This window comes from Micropterus salmoides, unplaced genomic scaffold (assembly GCF_014851395.1).
Source record: "Micropterus salmoides isolate LMB-PRFRI ecotype aquatic unplaced genomic scaffold, ASM1485139v1 Ms_hic_scaffold_14, whole genome shotgun sequence".
NCBI classification, from domain to species: Eukaryota; Metazoa; Chordata; class Actinopteri; order Centrarchiformes; family Centrarchidae; genus Micropterus; species Micropterus salmoides.
Window position 1 is genome coordinate 16,063,552 of NW_024040485.1, and position 24,007 is coordinate 16,087,558.

At 42.9% G+C, this 24,007-nt stretch overlaps 1 protein-coding gene across 9 annotated transcripts in view; it reads right to left on the minus strand.

The window, feature by feature from the left end:
- Positions 1–1,792: 1,792 nt before the first annotated feature.
- The window catches only part of kmt2cb (lysine (K)-specific methyltransferase 2Cb), a 72,151-nt gene continuing 49,936 nt past the window's right edge, over positions 1,793–24,007 (minus strand). For 5 of the 9 annotated variants that reach the window (XM_038717992.1, XM_038717995.1, XM_038717996.1 and 2 more), the window contains 26 exons: positions 23,076–23,273; positions 20,865–22,847; positions 19,612–19,925; positions 17,904–19,495; positions 17,681–17,792; positions 17,396–17,462; positions 17,237–17,297; positions 16,875–17,107; positions 14,251–15,960; positions 13,804–13,995; positions 10,470–10,634; positions 10,240–10,369; positions 9,923–10,070; positions 9,555–9,739; positions 9,291–9,427; positions 8,768–9,050; positions 8,038–8,177; positions 7,281–7,394; positions 6,050–7,166; positions 5,821–5,957; positions 5,559–5,701; positions 5,293–5,467; positions 5,066–5,182; positions 4,897–4,970; positions 3,761–3,869; positions 1,793–3,656 (listed from right to left, as the gene is read on the minus strand). In XM_038717992.1, coding sequence (XP_038573920.1) covers positions 3,564–3,656; positions 3,761–3,869; positions 4,897–4,970; positions 5,066–5,182; positions 5,293–5,467; positions 5,559–5,701; positions 5,821–5,957; positions 6,050–7,166; positions 7,281–7,394; positions 8,038–8,177; positions 8,768–9,050; positions 9,291–9,427; positions 9,555–9,739; positions 9,923–10,070; positions 10,240–10,369; positions 10,470–10,634; positions 13,804–13,995; positions 14,251–15,960; positions 16,875–17,107; positions 17,237–17,297; positions 17,396–17,462; positions 17,681–17,792; positions 17,904–19,495; positions 19,612–19,925; positions 20,865–22,847; positions 23,076–23,273 — 9,729 coding nt within the window. In that variant the 3' untranslated portion in view covers positions 1,793–3,563. The remainder of the gene's footprint in view (positions 3,657–3,760; positions 3,870–4,896; positions 4,971–5,065; positions 5,183–5,292; positions 5,468–5,558; positions 5,702–5,820; positions 5,958–6,049; positions 7,167–7,280; positions 7,395–8,037; positions 8,178–8,767; positions 9,051–9,290; positions 9,428–9,554; positions 9,740–9,922; positions 10,071–10,239; positions 10,370–10,469; positions 10,635–13,803; positions 13,996–14,250; positions 15,961–16,874; positions 17,108–17,236; positions 17,298–17,395; positions 17,463–17,680; positions 17,793–17,903; positions 19,496–19,611; positions 19,926–20,864; positions 22,848–23,075; positions 23,274–24,007) is intronic. The other 4 variants (XM_038717997.1, XM_038717991.1, XM_038717994.1 and 1 more) reach the window with 3 other exon arrangements.

A 24,007-nucleotide genomic window follows, 5' to 3' on the forward strand; every position in this document is an offset into this window, starting at 1 on the left:
AGGAAAACACGTTTATGAAGGGGAAGCTAATTTCGACACAACACCAGGCAGTGTCACGTGTATATAGATGCTTCGCCAACAGATGTCAGTACGACTCTGGTTAGATGGCCAAGAATGAAATATGATGTAGACCTGCTGTAAACAAATTGGCAGAATAACATAATACCACTACTACTACTAAGGATAATAGTTCACAGTTAAGAGGATCACACCAAATGCATGGTCACCTTTGGTATCTATATTTATTCTACCTCTACTTGATACCTCTATTTTTTTTATGAAAATACGTTAAAATATACAGTTCTGTATAGGTAGAATAGAGTTCAGTGATGATGACAGGATCTAGACTATTTTGCTATCACTAAAATCTAGTGGGAGCCAGTGCAAGCTAGGATGCTTAATTTGGGCACATGTGACCAATAGTCCATGTTCATGTTATTAGAATGAATAACTATTATAAGAAAGAATATATATCTTAGCTGTTATTCTTGGTTGTGGAAACCTATTGCACGGGCCACTGACAAATCAGTTGTATAAAACACAGCCAATGACTGATTGTGATCTTCCTCTGGCTTTGACTGCAGTCTAGCTTTTTTGCTTCAAGTCTATGTAGTGTTTCTAATAAATTTAAAGTTTGAACAGTGCACATAACATACTATATGTTGATTTCATCATACAGTATTTGCCCCAATACTTACCATCAATAACTAAAATATTATCTAATGTCAGGTTTGCTGTAATTTAATTAAAGAAACACACTTTAATATGCACCAAGTAACTTAAATAAGGAAAGTCAACCAGTTTTCTTTAAGAGACAGTTTCTACTGTAGTGCATGTATGATGGTTTATACATCTTACATCATACTCTAGCAGCATAACAGGAATTTACTGCAGAGGCAGCAGTGTTTTTAGTCCTAGTCAAACCTGCAGTGATGCTCCCGAGTCCCAGGAGTGATTCTGGGATGCTTGATCCAGGCAGCACACAGAGCAGTTTGAATTTAGTTAAGACTGTACCCAAAATGATCATGTGTCTTTATATTTAAGGGTAAGCACCCTCCTTGGGGTCTCAAGATTAATCTTAAGGGTCACAAGTTGATTGAAGAGAGATACAAAAAGAAAAAAGAAAAGAAAAAAATCTTTTTCCAAACGTCCATTTTTTTTCTCTCCATTTTTTAATGTTTGCTTCTTTCTTGTTAATGAAATACCTGATAACTTCACATCGTTAGTCTAAGGGAAAACTGTTCAACTGACCCACATTAAGGCCATAGTCTGTGAAAATTTGTCAGAGGTAGACATAGCTTCATTTAAAGGGGGATAGAGATGATTAATTGTATTAATTTATTGCTTTTTATTTTAAGGCAAAATGCTCAGAAATTATAATAATGAGCATTTTCACCATCTTCAGACATTTCATATACCAAGTGATTATAAATGAATGAAAATAAGGAAGTTGGTTGAGGCCCTAAAGGGGTCAAAAGACAAAAACTGATGCCACTGATGTATTTACTTGTATCCATAGAAATAAATAATCTGCCTCCAAAAGGACGCTCTTTTTAGATATACCTCCAATTTCTTATGTAAATAACTGTTACACTTTGCTAATCCCCTTAAGCCTCAATTGGCTTCTTCTTCAAAGTCAAAAATAGTGTGATATATATCTATATATATATATACACACACACACACACATTTAACCACCGATGCTAGGGAAATGAACAATTTCTTACATCTTAATTTCTTCATATACAAAAATTTCAAATGTGTAATTATTGATATCACATACACAATTCACTAACATGTAAAATAGTTTATTTTGTAAATGTTTCTAAATTCAATTCCACAACTCCAAACCTCATACTCTGTACACCTCAAAAGGCATTTTCAAAAAAACAAACAAAAAACAAACAAACAAAGAAAACAAAAAAGAAAGAAACAAAATCTGACTACACGACCAAGAAAATGTAGCACAAACACACTGGCAGGATGATGTAATATCATACAAGAGAAGAAAAATATCCAAGAAACAATTTTGTTACAACCATTCATTGAGAAAATATATACAATTGCGTCTTCGGAAAGTTAAAAAAATACATGCCATATACATTACAAGTTCTAAGACTGTTTTCAAAATTTTACAGTCGACTTGAAATTGTGCACGCAAAAACTCTTCCGTTTCTAAGCATGTGACTTGTGAAGTGTCAGTATAAGAAATATTTCTGATTAAGGAGAATGCCATTTCTGTCTAAAAAGGTTGAACAACCTACGGTTCCCCATACGTTTCTGTCACACACTGGTTCGTCTAACTCACAACATCATTAGACGTTTGCACCTCATTTTAAAAGCAATGTAAAAACAACAGAACAGGTAAATACATGTTGGTGTTCCTATTTGTGTTAAAAAGTTAAAAAGTTGTTTTTGGGTTTCAAAACCTAATTCACAGTTCTTTAAAATCAAACCTGATTAACAGCAAACAGATCACACTGATCTCTTACTATTTGAAGAGTCTGTTTTTTTTTCTTGATTCTGTAACTGATGAACTCGTAACGTTAGTCAACAAAAATATTTCTTTTTTGAGTGGTCAAAGTATGTGTAAGTCACAAAACACTACGCTACAATACCTTACTTTTAATACAACAAAAATACTTTGTGAATTATTGTGGTTATATTACAAATTCTGTACAGAATAATCATAATATATACTCTCAAACTGAAATAACGTCCATCTTAAATAAATTTCAATGACAAACAGAACAAAAACAATTTAAAAACACCCAAACATCAAGAAGGTTAAGGTAGTATTTGGTCGGTTATTCCTATAGTTTTCTTTATGTACATTTATACAAAAGTAACAGCATGTCTTCCTCAATCTTCAAAAACAATAGCAATCTAACCTTCTTTAACGCAGTCTCATCATTTTGAGAATAAAATTCATTCACTCAGTAATAAATACAAAACCTCTCGAAATCCACACAAATCACATGACAGAGACCTATGATAAAACTGACTCATGGAATCAAGTATTTTAAAAGTTTTCGTGTGTGTGTTTTTTTTTTGTTTATTTTCTTTTTTTAGTGCAAGTTAATATTCCCTTCGCGCTATTCATTGCTGTACATTCCTCATTCAGTGATGTCTACATTTAGTCTCATGGTATACATTAACAGTATGAAACAAAAGGGCCTGCCCTTAGTAAGCAATAAGGCCGCACCCTGCACAGTGCTTTCTCATTCGCTGGTGGATTCCGCACCCCATGTACACCAAACAAATGCACAGATACATACAGACAGACAGAGGCATCTCATACAACAGAGCCCCTCCCACATATGGCACAAGTCACATCCTGCTCCTGTGTTACATTTCCCTTCCTCCACCCATTTTCTTCAATCATCTTGATTAACCAAAACGTAAATGTATTCACTCTCTCCAAGGGTTTAGGGCCTTCTGCTCATTCATAAAATGACTTTAGTGTGAAGACTTTTTTTTTCTCCTCTCTGCGCAGAGATCACAGCATCCACACACCATAACACCAAAGGAATGCATTTAGGTTTGTCGTATTTTTGTTTTCCTCAGTTAATCCACTTCCTGCATTCAGGAGCTCCACAGTGGCAAGCGATCTTGTGGTGACCCTCCACAGTGTCAAACTGGTAGTCGAAACACAGCTGGAAAACAGGGCGGGAAACATCAGTGACATAGCATCATATTTGACACGTACATTCATGCGACCGTATACCGTTAGAAGTCTAATCAAAGAAAAGATATGCACCTCCTCTCCTTTGTCAATTCTGCGAATGCAGCTGATGATGATTTTGTAACCCCTTTCAAATGTGACCACCTCAGCAACACAGTTTGGGGCACAAGAGTGGTTGATATATCTGAAAAACAAAATAAAAATGAAAAGAGATTTACTTCATGTAACAACATTCTACCTGACTATAAAGTACCTGAATGTTCATTTTACATTTCAAATGATTGCAAATAGCAAAAATGTTATCTTTACTTAAGTTATGTTTTCTAATTAGAAAAAAATTTTAAACTTAAATATCCAGATTTTTTATTTTGTTTTAAACATTTTATAGGTTTAAATTTGAATAAACACATCTTCAAAATTACTGTCACATGTTTATACAAATTCAAGTATGGCAGAAGCCCTTCGCTTAAAATGAACTGCACAACGCTTTCACTTTGTCTTCAGGAACAGCGCTGGGCTGTATGAACGGGCGCCATCTTGGAAAACGGTACCTAGTTTTTAATACGCAAAAACAGCGCTGTGCCACATTCGGAGCTGCAGGACCATGAAAGACCAGCATACAGGATATTTAAACGGCACCAACAACTGTATTAAGAAGTTATTTTAGTATTACATTAATGCGCGCAGGCAAAGTCAAAGACACTAACACGGGCAGGCAACAGTGGCAAGCAATATGTGATGAGCACCCAGGAAGGAAGTGAAGCAACAGACAGTGTGTCTAAGCAGAGTCAGCAGCTTTCATTCAAATGAATGGGGTTGTCACATTTAAAAAAATAATCATCCATGTTTTGGGGCAATGCATACAATCAAACCATCTTTTATCTTATTTTAACAAAAAACTAATAAAGACTGATGCAAAAAAAAGCAACCAGCAGCCATAAAAATAGGCTAAACCACGCACACACATATGCAGGTGCTGTGCTGGGAGACTTTAACAATGGCAAGCCAGATGCAGAGACACAGTATGTTCTGCTTTTCCTGATTGGTAAATTGGCAGTTTGACAATATGGGATATTCAGATGCTGCTACAAACTGCAAGTTTTCTTCATGCTGAATTTGCCTTACCCAAAAATTGAGATACAGACACATTCAGTTTCACCATTACACATGCTCATTATAGACACAAACATTTCACACACATCTCAAAGTACCTTGCTAGCCCTCCAGTTCGAGTGGCATCAACAACGTGTTCGCTGTCGATGCGGAACATGAACACTTCTCGGTTCTGTGAGGGAAAAGGGAGAATTTACTTGCCATTTGTTTTGGCAAAAAAGCTTAGGCAAAAGAAATGATAGCCTAAAAAGTATTACAGATGTATACCTGCGATCTATAGATCTTCTCCTTCCTGATGGCAACCTCATTTCGGAGGATGGTTCCATTGTACTCAATCATCATAGTTTGTTTTTCAATGTCTTTAGCAGCAAACAGCCCCAGGCCCTGTGAATACATCACACAAGCACGTATTTATGCTGCCCACAGCATCCAAGAGCATCAGCCATACTCTTTCAAAACTGAGAAACAAATAAAATATCTGTTTCAATACTGACCTGGATTCGAGAGCGAGCCAGATAGACATTGGCTCTCCACTCACTCTTCATCCAGCGGTACTGAGAAGACCTAGGGTGCACTACTGGAGGCTTGCTATGGGGGGCGCCACCTTCTCCTTGGGCCACATTCTGGTTAGACCTGGCACTGCTGCTGGATACAGCCTGTGGTTGTGGCCTTTATGTTGAGGGAGGAAATAACAAAATATGATTTGCTTTGAGACAGCATGTGCCCAGAAAGAATTAATGTCAGTTTCACTCAACGCTACCTTATCACCAGTGAAGTGTAGGGAGAGCTGGTTCTTGGTTGGGCGCGGGCACTGCCAGCTGGATTGAACATGAGAGGCAACTCCACAAGAGGGTTGCGTCCGTAACGGAATGAGTACCTGTCACAAACTTCCACTCCGGGGAGCTGGAATAAATGAGTAAAAAAGGGTTATATCCTGCAGACTCTATAGAATGTGATCCACCACACTTCTTTACATTTCAGATTCCTTAACTAGTAAAAAACAGAAAAAAGCAGCTACAAACCGATTCAGTGATCTTGGTGACTGCAGGGACTGTGAGTCCAAACAAGTCCTCCCCTTTCAGGTAAACAGGGAAGAGCTTTAGAGTGCCTGATTCAGTTCTTTTCTCAGCAACAGGACCCAGAACCTTATCCCACACTCCTAATTACAGTGAGACAAGCACACGTGGTGGTTAAAAACTTCTCTGTAAAGAAACGCAAAATAATATTTCTGAAGAATCCATAAAAACAAACCTTTAGCTGAGGTGTCACTCAGGACCAGGTCTTGGTAGCCCTGTTCGATGACTCTGATGGAAAACTCTGGCAGTCCGTCTCGCTCCTCAACAGAACAGACGTAGCGGCAACGGCGGTTGCCATGGCGCATGCTCCAGTAAATGCGGCAGGCCTCGTAGCCAACTGGAAAGATGGCTGTTGGGGAATGGAAGGCTGCCATTTGTTGAGGAGTTAGTTGACCCATTGCATGCAACACCAGGCTGCCGACTCGAAAGGTATAGCCTAACTCTGGCTGCCGCACAGCTGTGGCAATCTGACGCACTTCGTCTCTCTGGACATAGACACGTCGGAAGACGGCAAAACAACGCAGCTCATGCTCCAGAGCTTGTCCACCTGTTCCCCGAGGCCTGTGGGCATGGCACAGCATGGTCTTGTCCTTGAAGAAGGTGCACTGAGCTTGCAGAGCACAGGTGAAATGGTAGACGTTGGTACAGCGAAGGCGGTGGCAGCCGCTGGTGGCGCCAGTCTGTTGACAGTAGGCGCAGCGTACGGTTTGGCCACGACGCAGGGCAAGCTCCACGTTGATGAGGGCGCCAGCCTGTGTCTCATACACCTCAGTTGACCACAGGGCACAGTTTAGGTGAACCCATACATCAAGATCTAGATTAAGAAGCCTAGCAGGGCCATCAGTGATCCCATCTCCGAACTGGTGGCAAAAACAGCACCGCCTGTGGTCGCGGAGTGAAGCAGGAGGGCGCAAGGATGCCCCGAGTTTCTTCAGCAGCTCATCAATCTTGTCCTCATCTGGGAGTTGGGAATTCCCTCTTGGCACCACCACCTGGACAGTCCACTTCCTCCAGCGGAGTCCTTTCGGTCTCTTTCCCTGGTGCCAGCCTTCATGGGACCTTGGCCGGGCCTTCAGCTTCACTGTCACTTTGATGGCATCAGACTTGGTCTCCGTCTTGGATGTCTCGCCTGCTGTGGGGAAGGGGATTGGAGGAGTCGAGGGGGGAGACTGCTTGGGCTGAAGCTGGGCCAGGCAATGAACATCCAGCGATGACATGTTGTTACTGTACTGGTGCTGAATCTTAGAAAGGCTCTCCGTTTGCTCGGAGGCAGGGAGAAGGGACACTGATTCCTGAAGAGACGAAACAAGAGCCATGATGTCCAGAAAAAAATTAAAAAAAACATAATGACTGCATGTTATTTAGACTCACAGTGGCATTTCTGCATGTGTTGCAGTGGTACAAACCTTAGTTTCTGTGGTTGATCTGGAATGCAGGGGCGGTGAGGAATGGTAGAGAAGGAAGCAGCTCTGACTACAGAAGACAAGGTCCTCTTCAGATTTCAAACGGCCTTCAGATTCCTAATGAGAGAAATCGGTAATTTTAACAGGCTGAATAAGTAATAATGTGTTAAATCAAAGCCTGGCCAATGTGAACAGCTTAGGCTTAACTGACATTTAAAGAAGTTATGAAATAAACATAAAAAACATACAATATTTAAATAACCAAAATACTCTCAAGGCTAAAGTCAGAGGGTATGCTGTTTAACCCACTAATTGATCCGAAATGGATTGAACTCTAACAGGCAGGATTTACATAATCAGAGGAGATATGTAGTATTACTGTCTGTCTGTCTCTGTGTGTGTGTGTGTGTGTGTGTGTGTGTGTGTGTGTGTGTGTGTGTGTGTGTGTGTGTGTGTGTGTGTATAGATGTGTAAGGCCCTTCAGGCTGAAAGTAGATAATATATCCTCTAAAGTAAGGTCTGTGCATCTAGTCATAGCGCATCTAGTCCATCCACCGGGAAATCAATAATAAAACAATCCATAGTTGTTTGGCAGAGAGGACCTTTTATGAACTGGAACTATCTGTACATTTAAAGCATGTCTTTATTAGTCACAAAATCACACTTTTAACATCCAAGTGTTCCAGCTGAAAGGTGGCTTGTCTACTAAATATACCGCCCTGCTGCCATATGGAGTGTTTAAGCCTAATTAATTTGGTACCTTCATGTGGGCAGGGAGATCGTTGATGGATTTCTGCACTCCATTTCCCAGAACCACCACCTTACAGTGGCGGCACCACTGAGGTTTACATCCAGGGCTGGCAGGGGTCTTCTGGTCAGATCCTCGAGCTAGAGCTGCGCCTCCAAGTAACAGAAAATATATTTCACACATTTGAATCCATTTCAAACTGTATTCTGATAGTAAACCAAAATTATACTTCACTTTAAGTTAACAAGTAAATGTTAACACTGTAAATAAAACGCCCTATTACAGAAGTACTGATCATGGACTATAGGTCAAGTGTAGGCCACTTTCCTATCCAAATGTTTCTGTGCCAACACCACTCATTAGGCCTGTCACTACACCTTTGACAGCAGTAAGCAGGAGTCTGAATGCTGCAGTGGTGTAAACAAAAATCGTTTATTCATTAGCTGGAACAATTGCTAAAAATCAATAAGGGTGCCTGACAGCACCTGGGCTATATGCTGCTTTCAGCCCCAGACTTATGATGATATAAAAGACAAAATGGCAGTTAGAAAATACTGTTTTAAGATAATTGCTCTTGCGGAGATTTAAGTATTAACAGTTATATATTGAGATTGCATTGCTGCTTTGTGCTTTTTTACAGGAAGTAATTGTGTTAGTAGCATAAATCAGACCTGACATTTCAATTACAGGCTGTATTATAGTGTCGGAGATGCTCTTGTTTAATTTAGTTTTATTCCCTCACCTGGGCTGTTGGGATGGAAACGGAAGTGATGTGCCTGCTGCTGTTGCATCATCCCCTGCGCCCCGCCGGGCCTTATCATCTGTCCCGGCCGTCCGTGAAGCCCTCCATTGTCTCCTTGTCCATGGAACAGCATGGGGGGTCGAGGCTCCATGCCGTGGGGGCCCACTCTAGGACCACTGAGCATAGATATGGGCACCCTGTCTGGGGTACTGCTGACCTCATAACTACTTGGGATCTTTACACACAGTAGGTCTGAAATGGCTGCCACTACACCTGTGATGTTCTGAGAAAAACACAACACGAATATGTTAGCTGATTAGTTCATTCATCAAAAATTTTAATCAATAGCTCCAGCAAGGCTGGATGTTTGGATTTGCATTTACATCCCCGGCCATTTATTATTTTACAATGCTTTTATCATTTGCCCATTTGTGACTCCGTGTTCTAGACTGACAGTACTAACAAAAGTAAGACTTAAGTCTAAAAATGTCTGTGAAACCACAGTCAATTTAAGTATTCCTACCTCTGCTGCAGCTGGTCTCAGTGTGATAGCTACAGACACCAGTCCTTGTTTGGAATCATTAGACATGGGGCCAAAGGGGGAGCCGAAGAACATGGCAGAAGGCTCTGTTTTGATATCCTGTAGTTTGATTTCTGAACCTAGAGTACACAAGAGCACAAAAAAAAGGTCACACTGGAAAGGCATGCTGGAGTTGTGTGTTCCAAATAAAACATCCAAATAAATGTTTTAATTGTGTTGACTATGTTGGAGTTTGTGTGTGTTTACCTTTCCCATCAGGCACAGGAAGCATGGGGAGGACAGGAGACAGGCAGGGGGACGGTGGCTCTTCCTTTACCAGAGACAGGTCTGGGTAGCGACTGATCTCCATGCCAACCACACTCTCGGGAGATGAGGATGGAACAAAACTATCAGGTGTGTCCCGGTCCTTGCAAGGCTCCTGTCCTCTGTTACTGTTATCAGAAACAAACAAAAAAAAATAAATAGTCACCTCTGTCAAGGCCATGCGGCCTCAAATCGATTATAATAACATGATGACATGACTGTTCAGCACAACTAAATGTTATGACAGCCGTTGAAGGTTCAGTAGCCCTCCACTAGAAAGTTAGAAAGAATTACTTTTATTTATCCATTACCTGATCTCCTCTTGGTTGTTGTGAGGAGGGGTGGGGAGGGAGGCCGGAACATCCACAGTTTTGGGTCCCTGTGCGATGGCCCGGGCTAACAGGTCTTCCTCAGTCCTAAATGGGACATGCAGTGGCTTTGGGACCAGGCCTTTGGACACTGTATGAAACAGGAGCACAATGTCAAAACGAATGTAACACTATACTTGCCTCTAATGATGGAAATACTGTATATCTGCTTTCTATAATTATTCTGAACCGGTTAGGATATTGTGAGATACTGAGGGGAAAATGTGACATTAAAAAGGTACATCCTCCCGACTGCTTACCCATAGCAGCAGCTTTGCTGGCCAGCTCTTCTGTCGTGGCAAATCCATTGATCATTTTCTGTCGGTTCACAGGTGGTGGGGTGGGAGGAAGAGACGCCGGTGGTGTGGGTGGATTGCTCAGGTTACTCTGCTGTAGGAACCAATGCAATGTCAGCACATCATGCTGCAGACACACTAAACATACACACATAATTCTGTTTACCCAGCTCTAGCTTAATAAAGGCTCTCACCTTGTAGGCCAGTTGGGAGTAATAGTCGGAGACGCCATCGAGTGAGGCGCTGCCAAATGTCCCAGACAGGAGGTTCTCTCCATTGAGCTGGCCGCTACCATAGGGAGCGAAATGGGCAAAGTTGACCCCAATCAGTGGCTCCATGAGGGGCAGCAGGGAGAGCTGCTGTGTCAGGAGAGAAAAACAGGAGGAGGGGAAGTGAAAGGAGTGAAATCAGATGTATGTATGCAAGTGTAATGGAGGTTTTAGCACAAACCACCTGCAGAGAATCACCAAACAAAATGATACAATGTATTATAGAGACAGATTTATTCACGTGCCAATATTACTGGCCAATATATCAGCTAATATCAGCAGATTAATGACAGTTAAAACAGAAACAGTCGGATCCTTCAATCATGTCATGAGTGTTGCATAGTTTGCCCACTAGAGGGCACTCTGCAACTCCCCAGTTAACAATGCCACAAATGCACCACAAAACAACAATCAGCTGACCGCAATCTACCTGAGCATGTAGGTGCAGAGTACATGTGTTCACCGGGAGTTAGTCATTTGTCAAGTGAAATACGTGACTTAAATAATAATAAAAATAGCCCTCATCACTTCTCCTCTCCTGAAAACATTCATGACCATGCTTGCTAACCTTCTCGTTTTTCATTGCCTCCTCCCTTGTTCATCACTGCTAAATATTCTCGAACATCGATTACACCAGCTAATACTGCCCATTGCTAAATTGGCTTCCCCACAAAGTCAGCTAATGCCAGTTTCATCAGTGGAAGAGCGCTAACGTTAACGAGTGGTTTAACTATTCTAAATACATCTGCGAGCCACTTGTCTGTAACTTTACAATCTGTGCATCAGAAATGATTAAACCAGAAGAGACATGTAAACAAACGTGAGTTTAACAAGTATCTAACACAGCTTCCTAGCCATACAAAGTGATCAAGCTTCTCTTTCAAATGTGCAAAGTGTGAAATCTCAAAGTTGCAGGTCCTCGTTGTAGACAGTCATGTAGTATTAAGCCCTGGAAATACTTGCTTTTAACTACGCGTTTGCATAAGCAAGATGGCTACCACGCGTATCCCATGTTCTTTTGGAGCGTAGGTTGTGTACATCCCCAAGAATTAACGCTACACATCCGTGAGATGCAATTCAGCTGTGGGGGCAGTATGTCGATCTGACTGACAGGTCAGCAGCAATCTACTGCTCCATACACCAGCCCAGGTGGTGGCGGAATGCAGTTGGTTTGCCAACTACCATTAAACGCAAAAGAAGGTTATCAGCAGACTTAAAAAAAAAAAAAAAAAAAAAAAAAAAGAGAGATTTATGTCGGGATGTTTACAATAAAACTCCTGGAGCTAGTCCGCAATTACCGAGATTGTTAAGATGTCTCATTAAAATCATAACCTGCTTGAGTGTCGCTATGTTTGCTTTGATTACGATGTTCAAATTCGGAGGTTGTCAAGGAAGATAATCTGGTGTTGGTGAGGGATGATCCAGTCCTGGTCTGCCCCCTAGTGGATACAGGTTTAATCCTCCAGGTACACATGGAGTGGTGATGGAGAAATGGATAAGACATATGCCTTTGGTGTGAGAGACCAGGGTTCAATTCCCCACTATGACCTATCCACCAATGTGTGGATAACCCCTAGTTGCTCCAGAGGCGTGCGACCTCGGACATGTATAGCAATTGTAAGACGCTTTGGATCAAAGAGTCAGCTAAATGAATAAATGTAAATGTAATGTACACGCAAAGTACACAGGCAAGTATGTGAACAAACGGCATTGTTAAAAAGCAAGTATATCCAGGGCTTTAGATACATTCAACAACAGCATTTCTTCTGGATCACTGTATCAAAGATGGTGGTTAACAAATGGTTTCTCGTAGCTTTTGACAGAATTAGAAGAGTGCTGTATTGGGATAAACTAGATGTGAATATGCTACATTGAAAAATATATATACACACACACACACACACACTTACCTATGTAGGAGAGTCCTGTTTATTAGATTGTAATATCATAATGACATGAGTAATAAAATATGGTATTATTATTGTTAGTAGTAATAGTAGTAGTATATTAGTATTTTTTATTTATAGTTTCTGTTAGGCAGGTTCACACAATACATACACTATTTTCTTTAATGTTTAGTAGTACTTTTTTAAATCTTTTTTGTAGTTCTGAACATTTGACTCGTATTTATGAAAACTTTTTTGTTGTACTTTTGTTCAGCATTCTGTTACGTTATCTTTATGAGGTCTCATAGCACACACTATATTATGATTGACCCAGCATAACCAGAATCATTAATCTTGGATACAATAACTTGAAACACAATTGTCGTCACTCTGAAGAATGTGTCGTCATTGCCTTGTTTGAATGACTAGCAGCAGGTTTATGTTTGCTGTCCCCTTTCTGTTAAGTTGTTTGATCCACCACAATTCTTAGATAAAATGAAAAAGAAAGAAACCATAGAGATTTCCCACCAGAGCACCTGAGACTTACGCAGCTCCTTTCATATTTTTATAAAATATGCTGTTACACTGAGGTGTTTTATTTTTTATATCAAATACATCTTTAATTAAAATAACTTAAACCTGTTAATTAGCAGTAGTTCTTTGTTTGGTATGCAAGGTTATGTCATCATTGCATTATTTCTTTTACTTCTTGTAAAATGCCCAGAATAGGTAACCTCAGCTTTAGCTAGTCTGGCCTCAATTGATATCTCTGAAAATGTGGATTCATGCTTGAATTGAACAATATAAGAATAATAAGAATCCTAAAAGTCTAATCTCTGGTCCAGTTATCTCTGCAGAACCAGAACCCAGGTAAACAGGAGCAGCATCAAACTGTTAACTGTCCAATATGGAGGCTTTTGTAGCTCAAAGCCACACAGTCCCAGACATTTTCCTCTAAAGCAAATTCATGCTATACTTGTAAGAAACTAGAATACTACAGTACATGCTCATTGAGTTTTGCTGTGATGATGAAATGGTATTGTACTACATGAGTGTGTCAGCTTCATAAAGTTTAAATCAATAAGTCTCAATCAATGAAAGTATACTTGTAATATAATCATGAATCCTCTTCCACTCTCGTGAATATTAACAGCTTCTAATTCCTGTGTGTGCAACTGTCATCCAACAAGTACTTTATTACAGTAAAATTCTTATGATATGCGAATTAAGTGTGCACTTGGTGAAGACAATTTTGTATTCTGGCAGTAATACTGTAAAATTCTGAACAAAGCATACGTAAGCAACACTTGCAGTTTTGCAGCTCAAACCAATTGTATAAGGAGCATGTTTTATGGTGGTAAAATCAATCTTACCTGTTTGATTTGATTCATTACACTGTCAGGGCCAGAGTGCAACAACTGCCTCTCATCCCCTTCCTTCTTCCTCTTCTTGTAGCGAGAGACAGGTTTGTCCCCTCCTTTCGGAGCCCTCTTGTTCCTCCCTTTCTTCTTCTCCTGTTCAGGAAGCAGAGGTCCAGGAAAGTCCGGGGTGCCATCTGAGTATGCCTGGAGTTGAGAAAAGATGATGTTATATAAAACGCCATGAATAAACTAATTAACTAAAGTTACTTGAGCAGCATTCTGGCTTCAAGTCAGATGTTTTCAAACACACAACTATGACTCATTTAAAAACTGACAGCTATGACTCATACCAATTTAACTATGACACGTCTCCCATCTGAATCACTTAGCCCATCTATGATTCACTATGTTGATCCCCCCCCTCGGCGCTCTAACTGTATGATTAACACAGAGACTGACCCCATTGCTGTCCATGGAGCTTTGCCTCAGCAGGGATTTGCAGTCTGCGGGATCCTCCTCCTCCGAGCGAAAGTTCTCCTCTGACCTCTGTTGGGACAATCCAGATGGAGGTGTACTCTTGTTCTTCAGTAAGTGTTTCAGTAGTTCATTGCCAGCCTCCCCCTTGTTTGGACTTTGCCCTGCAGGGAAGGGAGACACGCTCCCTTTATTACCCTCTTCCTTCACAGAGCTAATTTCTGAGCCGACGGACCCCTCTCGTGGCCCGTGACACTCGCTGGTATCAGTCTGCTCCAGCTTTATGTTGTTAAGGATTCGGTCATGTTCCTGAGCCTGGGTTCTTGCTATGTCTGATGAGAGACCAGGTTGTCCAGATTGGCCTCCAGAAAGCTGCCTCTCCAGCTCTGAGTGACTGGGGGTGGAAGATCCCAGTAAGGGGGACCTTGACAAGTCCTGGTCAGCGAAGAGATGGGTGTTTCTGGTTGGAGTTGAGGAGGTGTCTGAGACACATGGAGTGAGAGGGGCTGTAAGGTCTGAGTGTGGAGTTGAAGGCGTCTTGACTGAATCTGCATCATCATCTTTCTTCTTTTTGCGGTTCCTCTTCTTTTTGCCTTTCTCGTCTGGGATGATGTTGGAGTAGAGTTGGATGAGAGACTGACCTGAGCCCGGAAAGTTTGATGGTAGAGGTGTAGCTGAGTCACCTCCAAATGGTGGACCCTCACCTGGCATCTGAAGCATCATTCCTGGTCCACTGAACTGACGAGGTCTGGGTTGACCCTGGGCAAAGTTAGGTGCTTGAAGGGCAAGATTATCAGGCCCAAAACCAGGCCCCATATCACGGGGCATCATTCCATTGCCCATCATTGCCCTCCTTTCACCTTGCATAAATGTCCCAGGTGGTGAGCCCATACCAGGCTGCATGCCCTGCTGCTGGGGGAACACTGGTCCAAGTTGTTGCTGTTGCTGTAAAGGAGGCCTCTGGGGCTGCATGAAGTCCTGTGGCAGCTCCGAGTTAAAAAATGGCATCTGAGCGAGTGGTGCCATGTTTCCATCTGGCCCCATCATCCCTTGCTGCTCCATTTCCATACGGTGTTTTAGGGCTCTCTGTCGTTCAACTTCCTGCATTAGCTGCACCCGCTGTCTCTCCTGCTGCTCCCTAAGCCTCTCCCTCCTCTCCCGCTCCTGGAAGCCTTCACTAAATGGGTTGTTGTCATCAAACTTCACACCACCTGCCTGCATGGGTTTTACACCACCTGGTGGAGCTGGTGGTGCCTGGGGATCCACGGGCATTTGTGAGTGTTGAGGTATGTTACCCATTGGCATCTGATGAGGTTGGCCTGGATTTCCCACAGGTATCTGTGGGGTCATTAAGGGTGGCATTCCCGGTCCGCCCATTGGCATGGGAGCACCAGGGTGCCAGCCAGGTGGTGGGTTAGGCATACATGGAGGTACATTTGGCTGGCCAGGATGAAGTGGCATCTGCATCATGGGGTTCATAGGAGGCTGGACCATGGGCGGCCCACTGGTGACCATGGGCGGCCCACTGGTGACCATGGGCGGCCCACTGGGGACCATGGGCGGCCCACTGGGGACCATGCCAGCAGGGCCTGGCATTGGGTGCATCCCAGGCATTATGGGTGTCATATTATTTTGTTGCTGTTTCACTCGGTACTCCTCTATAAGTTCAGCGTGCTCTTTCTGTTGCTTGCGGATCTGAAACAAAATATTAGGGCACATGTGATTGAAGTTCTCTATGAAAATTAAAATACAAAGAAATTACATCTTGCACAGTGTTTTATCATATTTACAAGATAAACCTATGGAGGATACAGGTTTACCCCAAAGGAAGAAATGAATATTTTTACTTTTATATAGCAACTGAAGAAATTAAAGCAGGAGTTGGAGCCAAGAGCATTTTTCCCCACCACTGCTCTTTTAGGGAGTCAAAGCCGGTTGACAGGTGCAATGCAGACACATGCTTGTGTGCTTTGAATTCTTCAGTTTGTTTGGATATTATTTTTCAAGTCTGCTTGGAAAGAAAATACCTACATGTATACCTTCTAATGCACACTCTATACCCACATTATATATACACACACATTAGATCAATTAGACCAATGAATGAATATTTATTTAAATTTATATATTTACTAATTGTTTCTGCTGTAAAGGTAAGATACATTCAAAGACGGCACCCCTGTTCTCAATAAAATAAATTAATCTCTTAAAAGTGTAAAAAAGAATTGAAGGTGATGAAATGATGACTAGACAAAAATTTCTCTTAAGCCTTTTATGTGTTAATCTTATCCTTATTTTACAGTTACAGCAATGCCACTGTGTCCATGCAAATAAACTTCAGCTGTTATTAAAATAATATAAGTCCACCCCCCCCCCCATCTGTTATTCACCACACACTGTCCATAATATGGTCCTAAGTAGCTCCCATGTGTGGGCAGTTACTTCTGGTGTAGGCCCAGATTTGACTCATAGGTTGTTATTTGCCAATCCCAGATGTAAACATTAAAATCTGCTAAAAGGATAAATTAAAGGACAATGCTTTGAGCAGCCATTGTGCAGAGAAAGGCTGAGATTGATTAGTGGTGGAGCTCGACAGGTCGAACACTTACCTGCTCCAGTTGTTTCTGCACTACACCCTGCTGCTCTGTGACATGTTTGAGCTGCTCAGCGTCCTCCTCAGGGAACTCCCTCCCTGCCTTCTTAGCTGTTCTCTGTTTGGCAGACAGGGCTTTCTTAGACTTCCTGTGAGCTCCAATCTTCTCTTCCAGAAACTTCTGCTGCATTTGAAGTAGTTGCTGAGTCTCCTGGAGCCACTCCTCATACTGAGCCCTCTGAGCATTGTCTGAAAGAAGAAAAAGGCTCTTTTGTTAGCAACCTTGACAGCATAAAAAACAAACATCTTAACATTCTAGGCCTGACAAACCTTCAAACCCAAAAGTTGAAAATGCATATAAATGTTTTGAGAACTTACTGACAAATCCTGGTCCAAAGTTTGGAGGATTCGGTCTTGCTACTTGTGTCAATTTGCCATCCTGAAAGCAAGGCTGATATGTTATTATATATTTGCAATTTAGATATTCTTCATTATGTAGTTTTAAATAACTCCCTAGCAGATTAATGATTCAATTACCTGTCCAACAACTTGTGGAGGAAGTGGTGCACTTTCAGGACAAGGTGGTGCAGGACCGGGGGGAAGTCTGTAATACAGCAGTACCACGGCCATGCACCATTTTGTTAATTTAATGAATAACTGTAGCAGTTCTTCAGTTAGCTGCACAATATCCTAGTGGCTGGAATATTAGGCTGGTATTACCAATGCTTTAAAAACCGAAACTGAGAAATACACTCCCCCACTGCAAGTATTACATTTTCAACTCAAAAAAAGTATTCATTTGGTACAAAGTGAACATTTTACCTGTTCATGACCATTGGGGTCATCCCCATGTTGTTCTGGACCATGACCTTGTTGATGCCCTTTAGTGCAACCATTTTAGCTTTCATAATGGGGTCAGTGATGGAATCAAAATCTGCAATTGACAAGTAATGCACTCTAAGAAATAATCACTTTGCAAAAAAGACTGGTAATCTCTAACATGAATCTATACCAACAACTCGAAGTAGTGGCCTGAATAATTTACCAATGTTTGGGAAAAAGGAGTCGCTGGAGCGCTGTCGTATCATAGCTTGCATCTGCCTTTGCTGCTGTTGTTCCTGCCTCTCCTGGTCTAGGAGGTCCTGTAATAGGAGTGGCTGCTCTTCTAGCAGAAGGGGACGATGTTGCTGGCCGTGTTGACCCAGCGCTTGGTTCAACATGGTCTGCTGGGCCTGGCTTAGACCGCTCTGATCAACACCAGTGGCTAGCCCCACCTGGTGGTCTGTCCCAAAGCCAGTCATAGAAGCTTCTCCTGCAGTGGTGGCGTCAGCTATTGTTTGAGTCATGGTAAGTCCGGAGGTATGCTGAGTGTCAGTGACTTGGTTCTGCTGGGGCATGAGGTTACCTCCTTGATTGACAGATTCAACGATTGGATTTAATGACTGCTCCTCAGGCTGCTGCTTAATGAGTAAACTAGATAGGACTGGGGTAGAGTCAGAGATTACTTCCTGCTGGTTTGAGGTTAAGGTGTTTCCAGTGGCTTGCTGGTCTATGACCTCAGGGGTTTTTTGACAGTCCTTGAACTCTGTTTTAATTTCCTGCCCAGGTGTCAAAGAAGCAGAGTCCTGACTTGCAGGGGCTTCTAGCTTGATTTCAGCTAAAGACTTCTCACCTGAGGCCTCTGACTTTGCCAGTACAGATGTTGAACTGGATGAAGCCTCAGTTCCTGTGCTTGAGTTTTTGTTGATGTCTGTGGTGTCAACATTATCATCCATAGGATCACTGAGATCCAGTTCCTCATTAAACATATCTTTCTTGATGTCATCTAGGTCAGGGTCTGTATAGGCAATGATGTCAAATTTCCCAGATGTTAGGAAGTCATCAAGGTGTAGGTCGTTTGTCTCTAGGTCTAGGTCTTTACCATCTTCAGGATCCAAATTTAGGTTTTCCAAGTCAGCATCCACCAAGTCTTTCACCTCCACGTCCTCAAGATCTTTGACTGCTGATTCTTCTGCATCCAGTTTCTCCTCTACAGCTTCACTGCTCGTCACTGCGGCCATATCAGAATGCCCAGCAGGGGGTGCATTCAGGATCATAGATGCTACCATGTTCTGGGTCTCACTTGAAGCAGGCTGGCTCATGGATCTCATCAAAGGAGATTGTTTGAGTCCGTTGTTTCCTGACATTTGGGCTTGCTGATGAAGATTGTCCATGCTAGCAGATAGTTGTACATGGCCAGTCTGACTGACCATGGGGTCTACCATCCTGGGCCCCTGATTTAAATGAAACCTGGTATTGGGTGCTCCTGGAAACCCTGGTGGCCTTTGACCCTGCAAGTTGGGATCTATGTTGTTTCCTTGCATGGCACCTGGAGGATATGGCATACGTTGCCTATTTTCTGCTGCTCTGTGTCGCAGCTCAATGAAAGGCTGGCCCATTATGTTGTGCTGCTGCACTGGCATACCACGTGGTGGGAAGTGCTGGGGAAGCCCCATGGGGTTGCCTCCTATACTCTTTGCCATTTCTGCAGACATGGACCGTCTCATTTGAGGGGGGACATCCTGCATTGGGTGTTGACCCCGGGGAAAGAACTCTTGGGCCACATGAGGTCCTAGAACCCCAGGTGGAAATGCAAACCTAAAATAGGATCATATAAATTGAGAGGAAGGGCATTACTAAATATATACAGTGCTGTGTTCATCAATCACAGAACATGACAACACAAGCCATAATAAAAAGAATATAACACAAACCTTGGTCCCTGATGCCTCAAATTTGGATCTCCAGGATGTGGGCCCCTGGGGATTTGTCCCTCATTAGGGAAAGGGACACGCTGATCACCTGGAAAAGGTCCAGGAAACCTCATTGGTCCTCTCATGGGTCCTTGTCCAGGATAAGGTGGAGGAGGCCGGTTGAACATTTCCCCCTGCTGACCAGGCCCCTCCTGGGGCCAGGGTCGTGGCGTTCCTGGGGCTAGGTTGCCAGCAGGCTCCTGGGGTCCCCTCTCCTGTCGAGTAGCACTCCTCTGTTGCTGCTGCTTGAGGATTAGTTCTCTAATTCGTTGTCGCTACGAAACACAATAACAAGCATATATACATTTTTAGGCTTTTTTAAACACTAGGTCGATGGACCATGTATAGCTTACAATAATATGGCAATTTTTAGCTGTTCAGGGAGATGTTCAGTTAATTTTGGCCCACTTAAACTCCACTTAAACTCCACAGCTATTGTGTAGCAATGCAAGTCAAAAGGTCCCTGTTTTCCCCCCCATTGACAGCCACTGCATGCTTTCAATTCTGCAAAGACACAAAGTTTTCACTTCCTATGACTCACATGTTTTGACGTAGTAGTTAATAAAACATGCACGCAGATGGAGAACTAAGTCATTTTTGTAATTTGGCCATCATTTCCATTTGATATCGAAACATTCACTAACATCTACTCACTAACATTGCTGAGATCTGGAGATATGGTACCATCAAATAATAGAGTAAAACGGGGGCGTCATTTGTTTGTTTTATATGCTGTTAATAGTTTTATTTTGTTTTCTGTTTCTGCATGTCCATGTATCAGACTGGATAGATTTTCTTTTTTTATGTGTGTTATGTGTAGGTTCAAGTAAGAGCTGTGGTCAGATATTTAGACAAGCTGTAAGCAAATTCTACAGAATTAGGAATTACAAGGGCCATGCTCAGTTAAGGTTTTACCTCTAAATAAATGGTTTACCATAATATGATTGAAGCGGGGGTTTGTCATCTGACCGCTTGTGGTTCTTGTCATCTTAGACGAGTAATGTCTCTAACTGACTCTCAATAACTGACTTGGTTAGTAAACTATGTAATACATAATAATTTATGGCATTTCAAAATATCACTTAGGATGTTAAAAAAAAAAAAAACATTCTGTTACGAAATCTCTTAAAAAGAATAAAACCAGTGCAAATATTAAATTTGCTAAGTAATGTAGAAATAATTAGATTTAGAATAGAACAACAGTATTCATGTACCTGTTTGAGTCTTTCCTCGCTCTCAGCAAGAGCAACACCCTGAGCCTCAGTGGAACCACCAGGTATTTGTGGGTTGTTACACAGTTGACCTGGGTCTGTTCCATTGTTACCCACACCCGAATGATCTTTCATTTCCATTTTCTCTACTGACTGCGGACGAGGGGTCATGGGGGCTTGCTCAAATGGATCATGGCCAGGTGTCTGACTTGGTCTTCTGGAGGGTGACTGAGTAAATCCATCTTCTGAAACACTAGGGTGTTTTGGTGTTTGTGATCCTGGATGAGGGAAGGGCTCTTGAAGCCTGCTTTGAGGTGTGGAGAAAGGATCCTGGCTTCCCATTGGTCCTAGTCTTGGCCCTTGTCTGCTGAGCCCATCAGGACCAGGCCGTGGGGTCCCTGGAGGCTGGCCGTAGGGGTCATTAAGCATTGGTCTGGGGGCTCCAGGCTGTGAAAACATGTCGATACTCCCTGGCCTTGATGTTCCAGGTGTACTAGTAAATGGCTCTATTGGTCCCCTCTGGCTTCCCGGTGACTTGGAAAACCTGTCTCCCACAGAGGGCCGTGGAGTACCTGGTGGCTGAGCATAAGGGTCCACTGAGTGGGAAGGAGACATCCTTTGTCCAGGATGTGACTGGTGAGTGAACTGGTTCATCCCACTGGGACGGTGAGTCGAAGGAGCCTGTGAGTAAGGGTCTGAGGATGGGCTAGGGGTGTTTGAAGGCTGACCATAGTTGTCATGTGGACGTGGGGTGCCAGGAGGTCGGGCATAGGGCTCGAAATAAGGCCGAGGTTGCGCACCGGGTTCATTGATGGATCGTTGGTTACCTGTAGACTGAGAGAAAGGATCACCAGCTTGCTTGTTGGAACCAGAGGGCTGGGCAAAGGGGTCATATGTGAAGTGGTCAGGTCTTGGAGTGGAAGGTGCATGAGCATATGGATTTCTAGACATTTGAGTCATTGGTCCTGGCTGAGCGAATGAGTGCACCTGAGGGAGATGCTGGCTCATTCTAGGGGAACTGGTGAAGTTGTCATTCCCTGAGGGTCTTGGGGTATGAGGAGGCTGAGCATAGGGGTCATTCTGCTGATTCTGAGAGAACCTGTCAGTAGGATGTAGACCCGATCGGTTGAAAGGATCCTGAGTCTGAGGAGGGGGCATAGGTGTTTTGAACAGAGGGACCGATCCAGACTCATTACTTCCAGGGATTGGTGCCAATAAAGGCCTTGAGTACGGGTCAGACAAGATCATCCTGTTCTGGGTCATGCGCTGATAGGCCTCATTTCTTATCATGGGCCTTGAGTATGGGTCTCTGCCTGGAGAACCCATTGGTGGCCTTCCCTGGGCAGGCTGACTGGCCCTGGGGGGACCCATGGGCTTCAAGAAAGGGTCCATTTCCCCACTTGGCCTGGGGGTATCAGGAGGTTTGGCATAAGGGTCACTGCTCATGGATGTTGGAGAGCCAAAAGATTCATGAGCAGGAGAGGGCCTCCCTCTGTCCTGCTGTTCCATCAAGGAGGTGGGTGATTTTCCAGATTCAACAGGCATTCTGCGACATGTATTTGGCCCAAGAGTTGGCGGTCTTGGGGTCCCGACCATCTTGGCATATGGGTCCCAAGGAGAAGAGGGTCTGGAACCAGAGGAACCTGGTGAGAATACCTGTGGGGACTGAGGTTGGGAGGAAGGGCCAGATGGAGGGGGTGGAGGGGGTCGTAAGAACACATCCTCAGGAGGGCCTGAAGTGGGGGTCCCTGGTAGCTGTGGCCTGGCAAAGCCTTCTTTAGAGTTGAGCTGCTGTATGGGAGACATGCTGCCATTGCTGGGCTGGGAGGCTGGGCTTTGGTTACCACTGTTGTTGCCATCTCCCTCTGACAGGCTGTTGGTCTGCTGCTGTTGCTGCTGCTGTTGCTGCAGTTGCTCATTCTTAACTTGCTCCAATTTCTGAGTGGCTTCAATTTTGGCTTGCTGCTTGCTTTTCTGCCTCATTTGCTGTTGGAAGGGCACAGTGAAAAGTGGGATTAGACATCAAAAGGGATGCAGCAAATATCAGTCTCATGCCAAAAATGAACTGGACCTACTAACCACCAATGTCATCAGGGTTAATGTGGAGGATAGTGCAGATGTTTAGGGAGCTTTACTAAACCACCACTTCTTAGCTGTCTTAATATAATGTGGACCTGCCGCTGCATTCGCTGACTTCATTGCATACACTCTTACCTGTCTAAACTTCCACTCTTGTTCATGCTCTGACTCTTTTGGTTTCAAAGGGTCTTTAAACAGCAGTTCTGTGTCTAGTGGTATGTTGGGATCAAACACCTCAGGGGGCTGTTGCTGCGGATGGTGCCTCTTCACCGTCTCATTCGACATCTGGACTTTGTTGATGCGCAGGGCTGCTCGGTTATCTCTTGCCTTTTGCTAAACAGCAAATCAATCACAAGGGCAATACAGAAACTGTCAAATATTTCATAAACTCAAGATCGCAGAAAAAGATGCAAACCTGATTCTCTGCATTTAGTGTGATACTGGATACATTTCCCTCATACTACTGCAAAAGCGGATATGTAAACACATGAAATTTCTCTTTCACAGCATTTGTTTAGGTATCTCACTATGGGGCCATGGTACATGGGGCCGTCAGTATTGGCAGGTTCAAAAGATGACTTCAGCTTCTCTCACAAGTCCAACTACCCGACAGCCAACCTCATGCTCAAAACAGCGTGAAGAGCTATGACATTCAAATTTTACAACCTCCCACAAGCAACAACATCCACAAAGAAAAGAAAACTACTTTCTATGAGCAGCTCCATCATCTTTGTAATCCAGCAACAGGGTTTATTTGGGATGGTGGTTCCCTCCTCATTGGCAGAGAGTTGTTGACAGAGAAAAGTGTCTCCATCCATGAGGCTAGGGTGATATAATAAAGGCATGGAAAGTCCATAGTCCCATTAATGTTAAATATACATTTGTTTTAAATTTTTATTTGGGTAGGGCCTTACATAACTTTAAAATGTTCAAGCAATAGGGGCGCTCTGCTGGATTGCCATTTAGTAACTTACCCAATAAAAAACTAAAAATGTTTTTTGTATGCTGGGTCCTTTGGTTGTATACTCATCCTCTTCATACTACATATGCAGCACAGTCATCTTGTT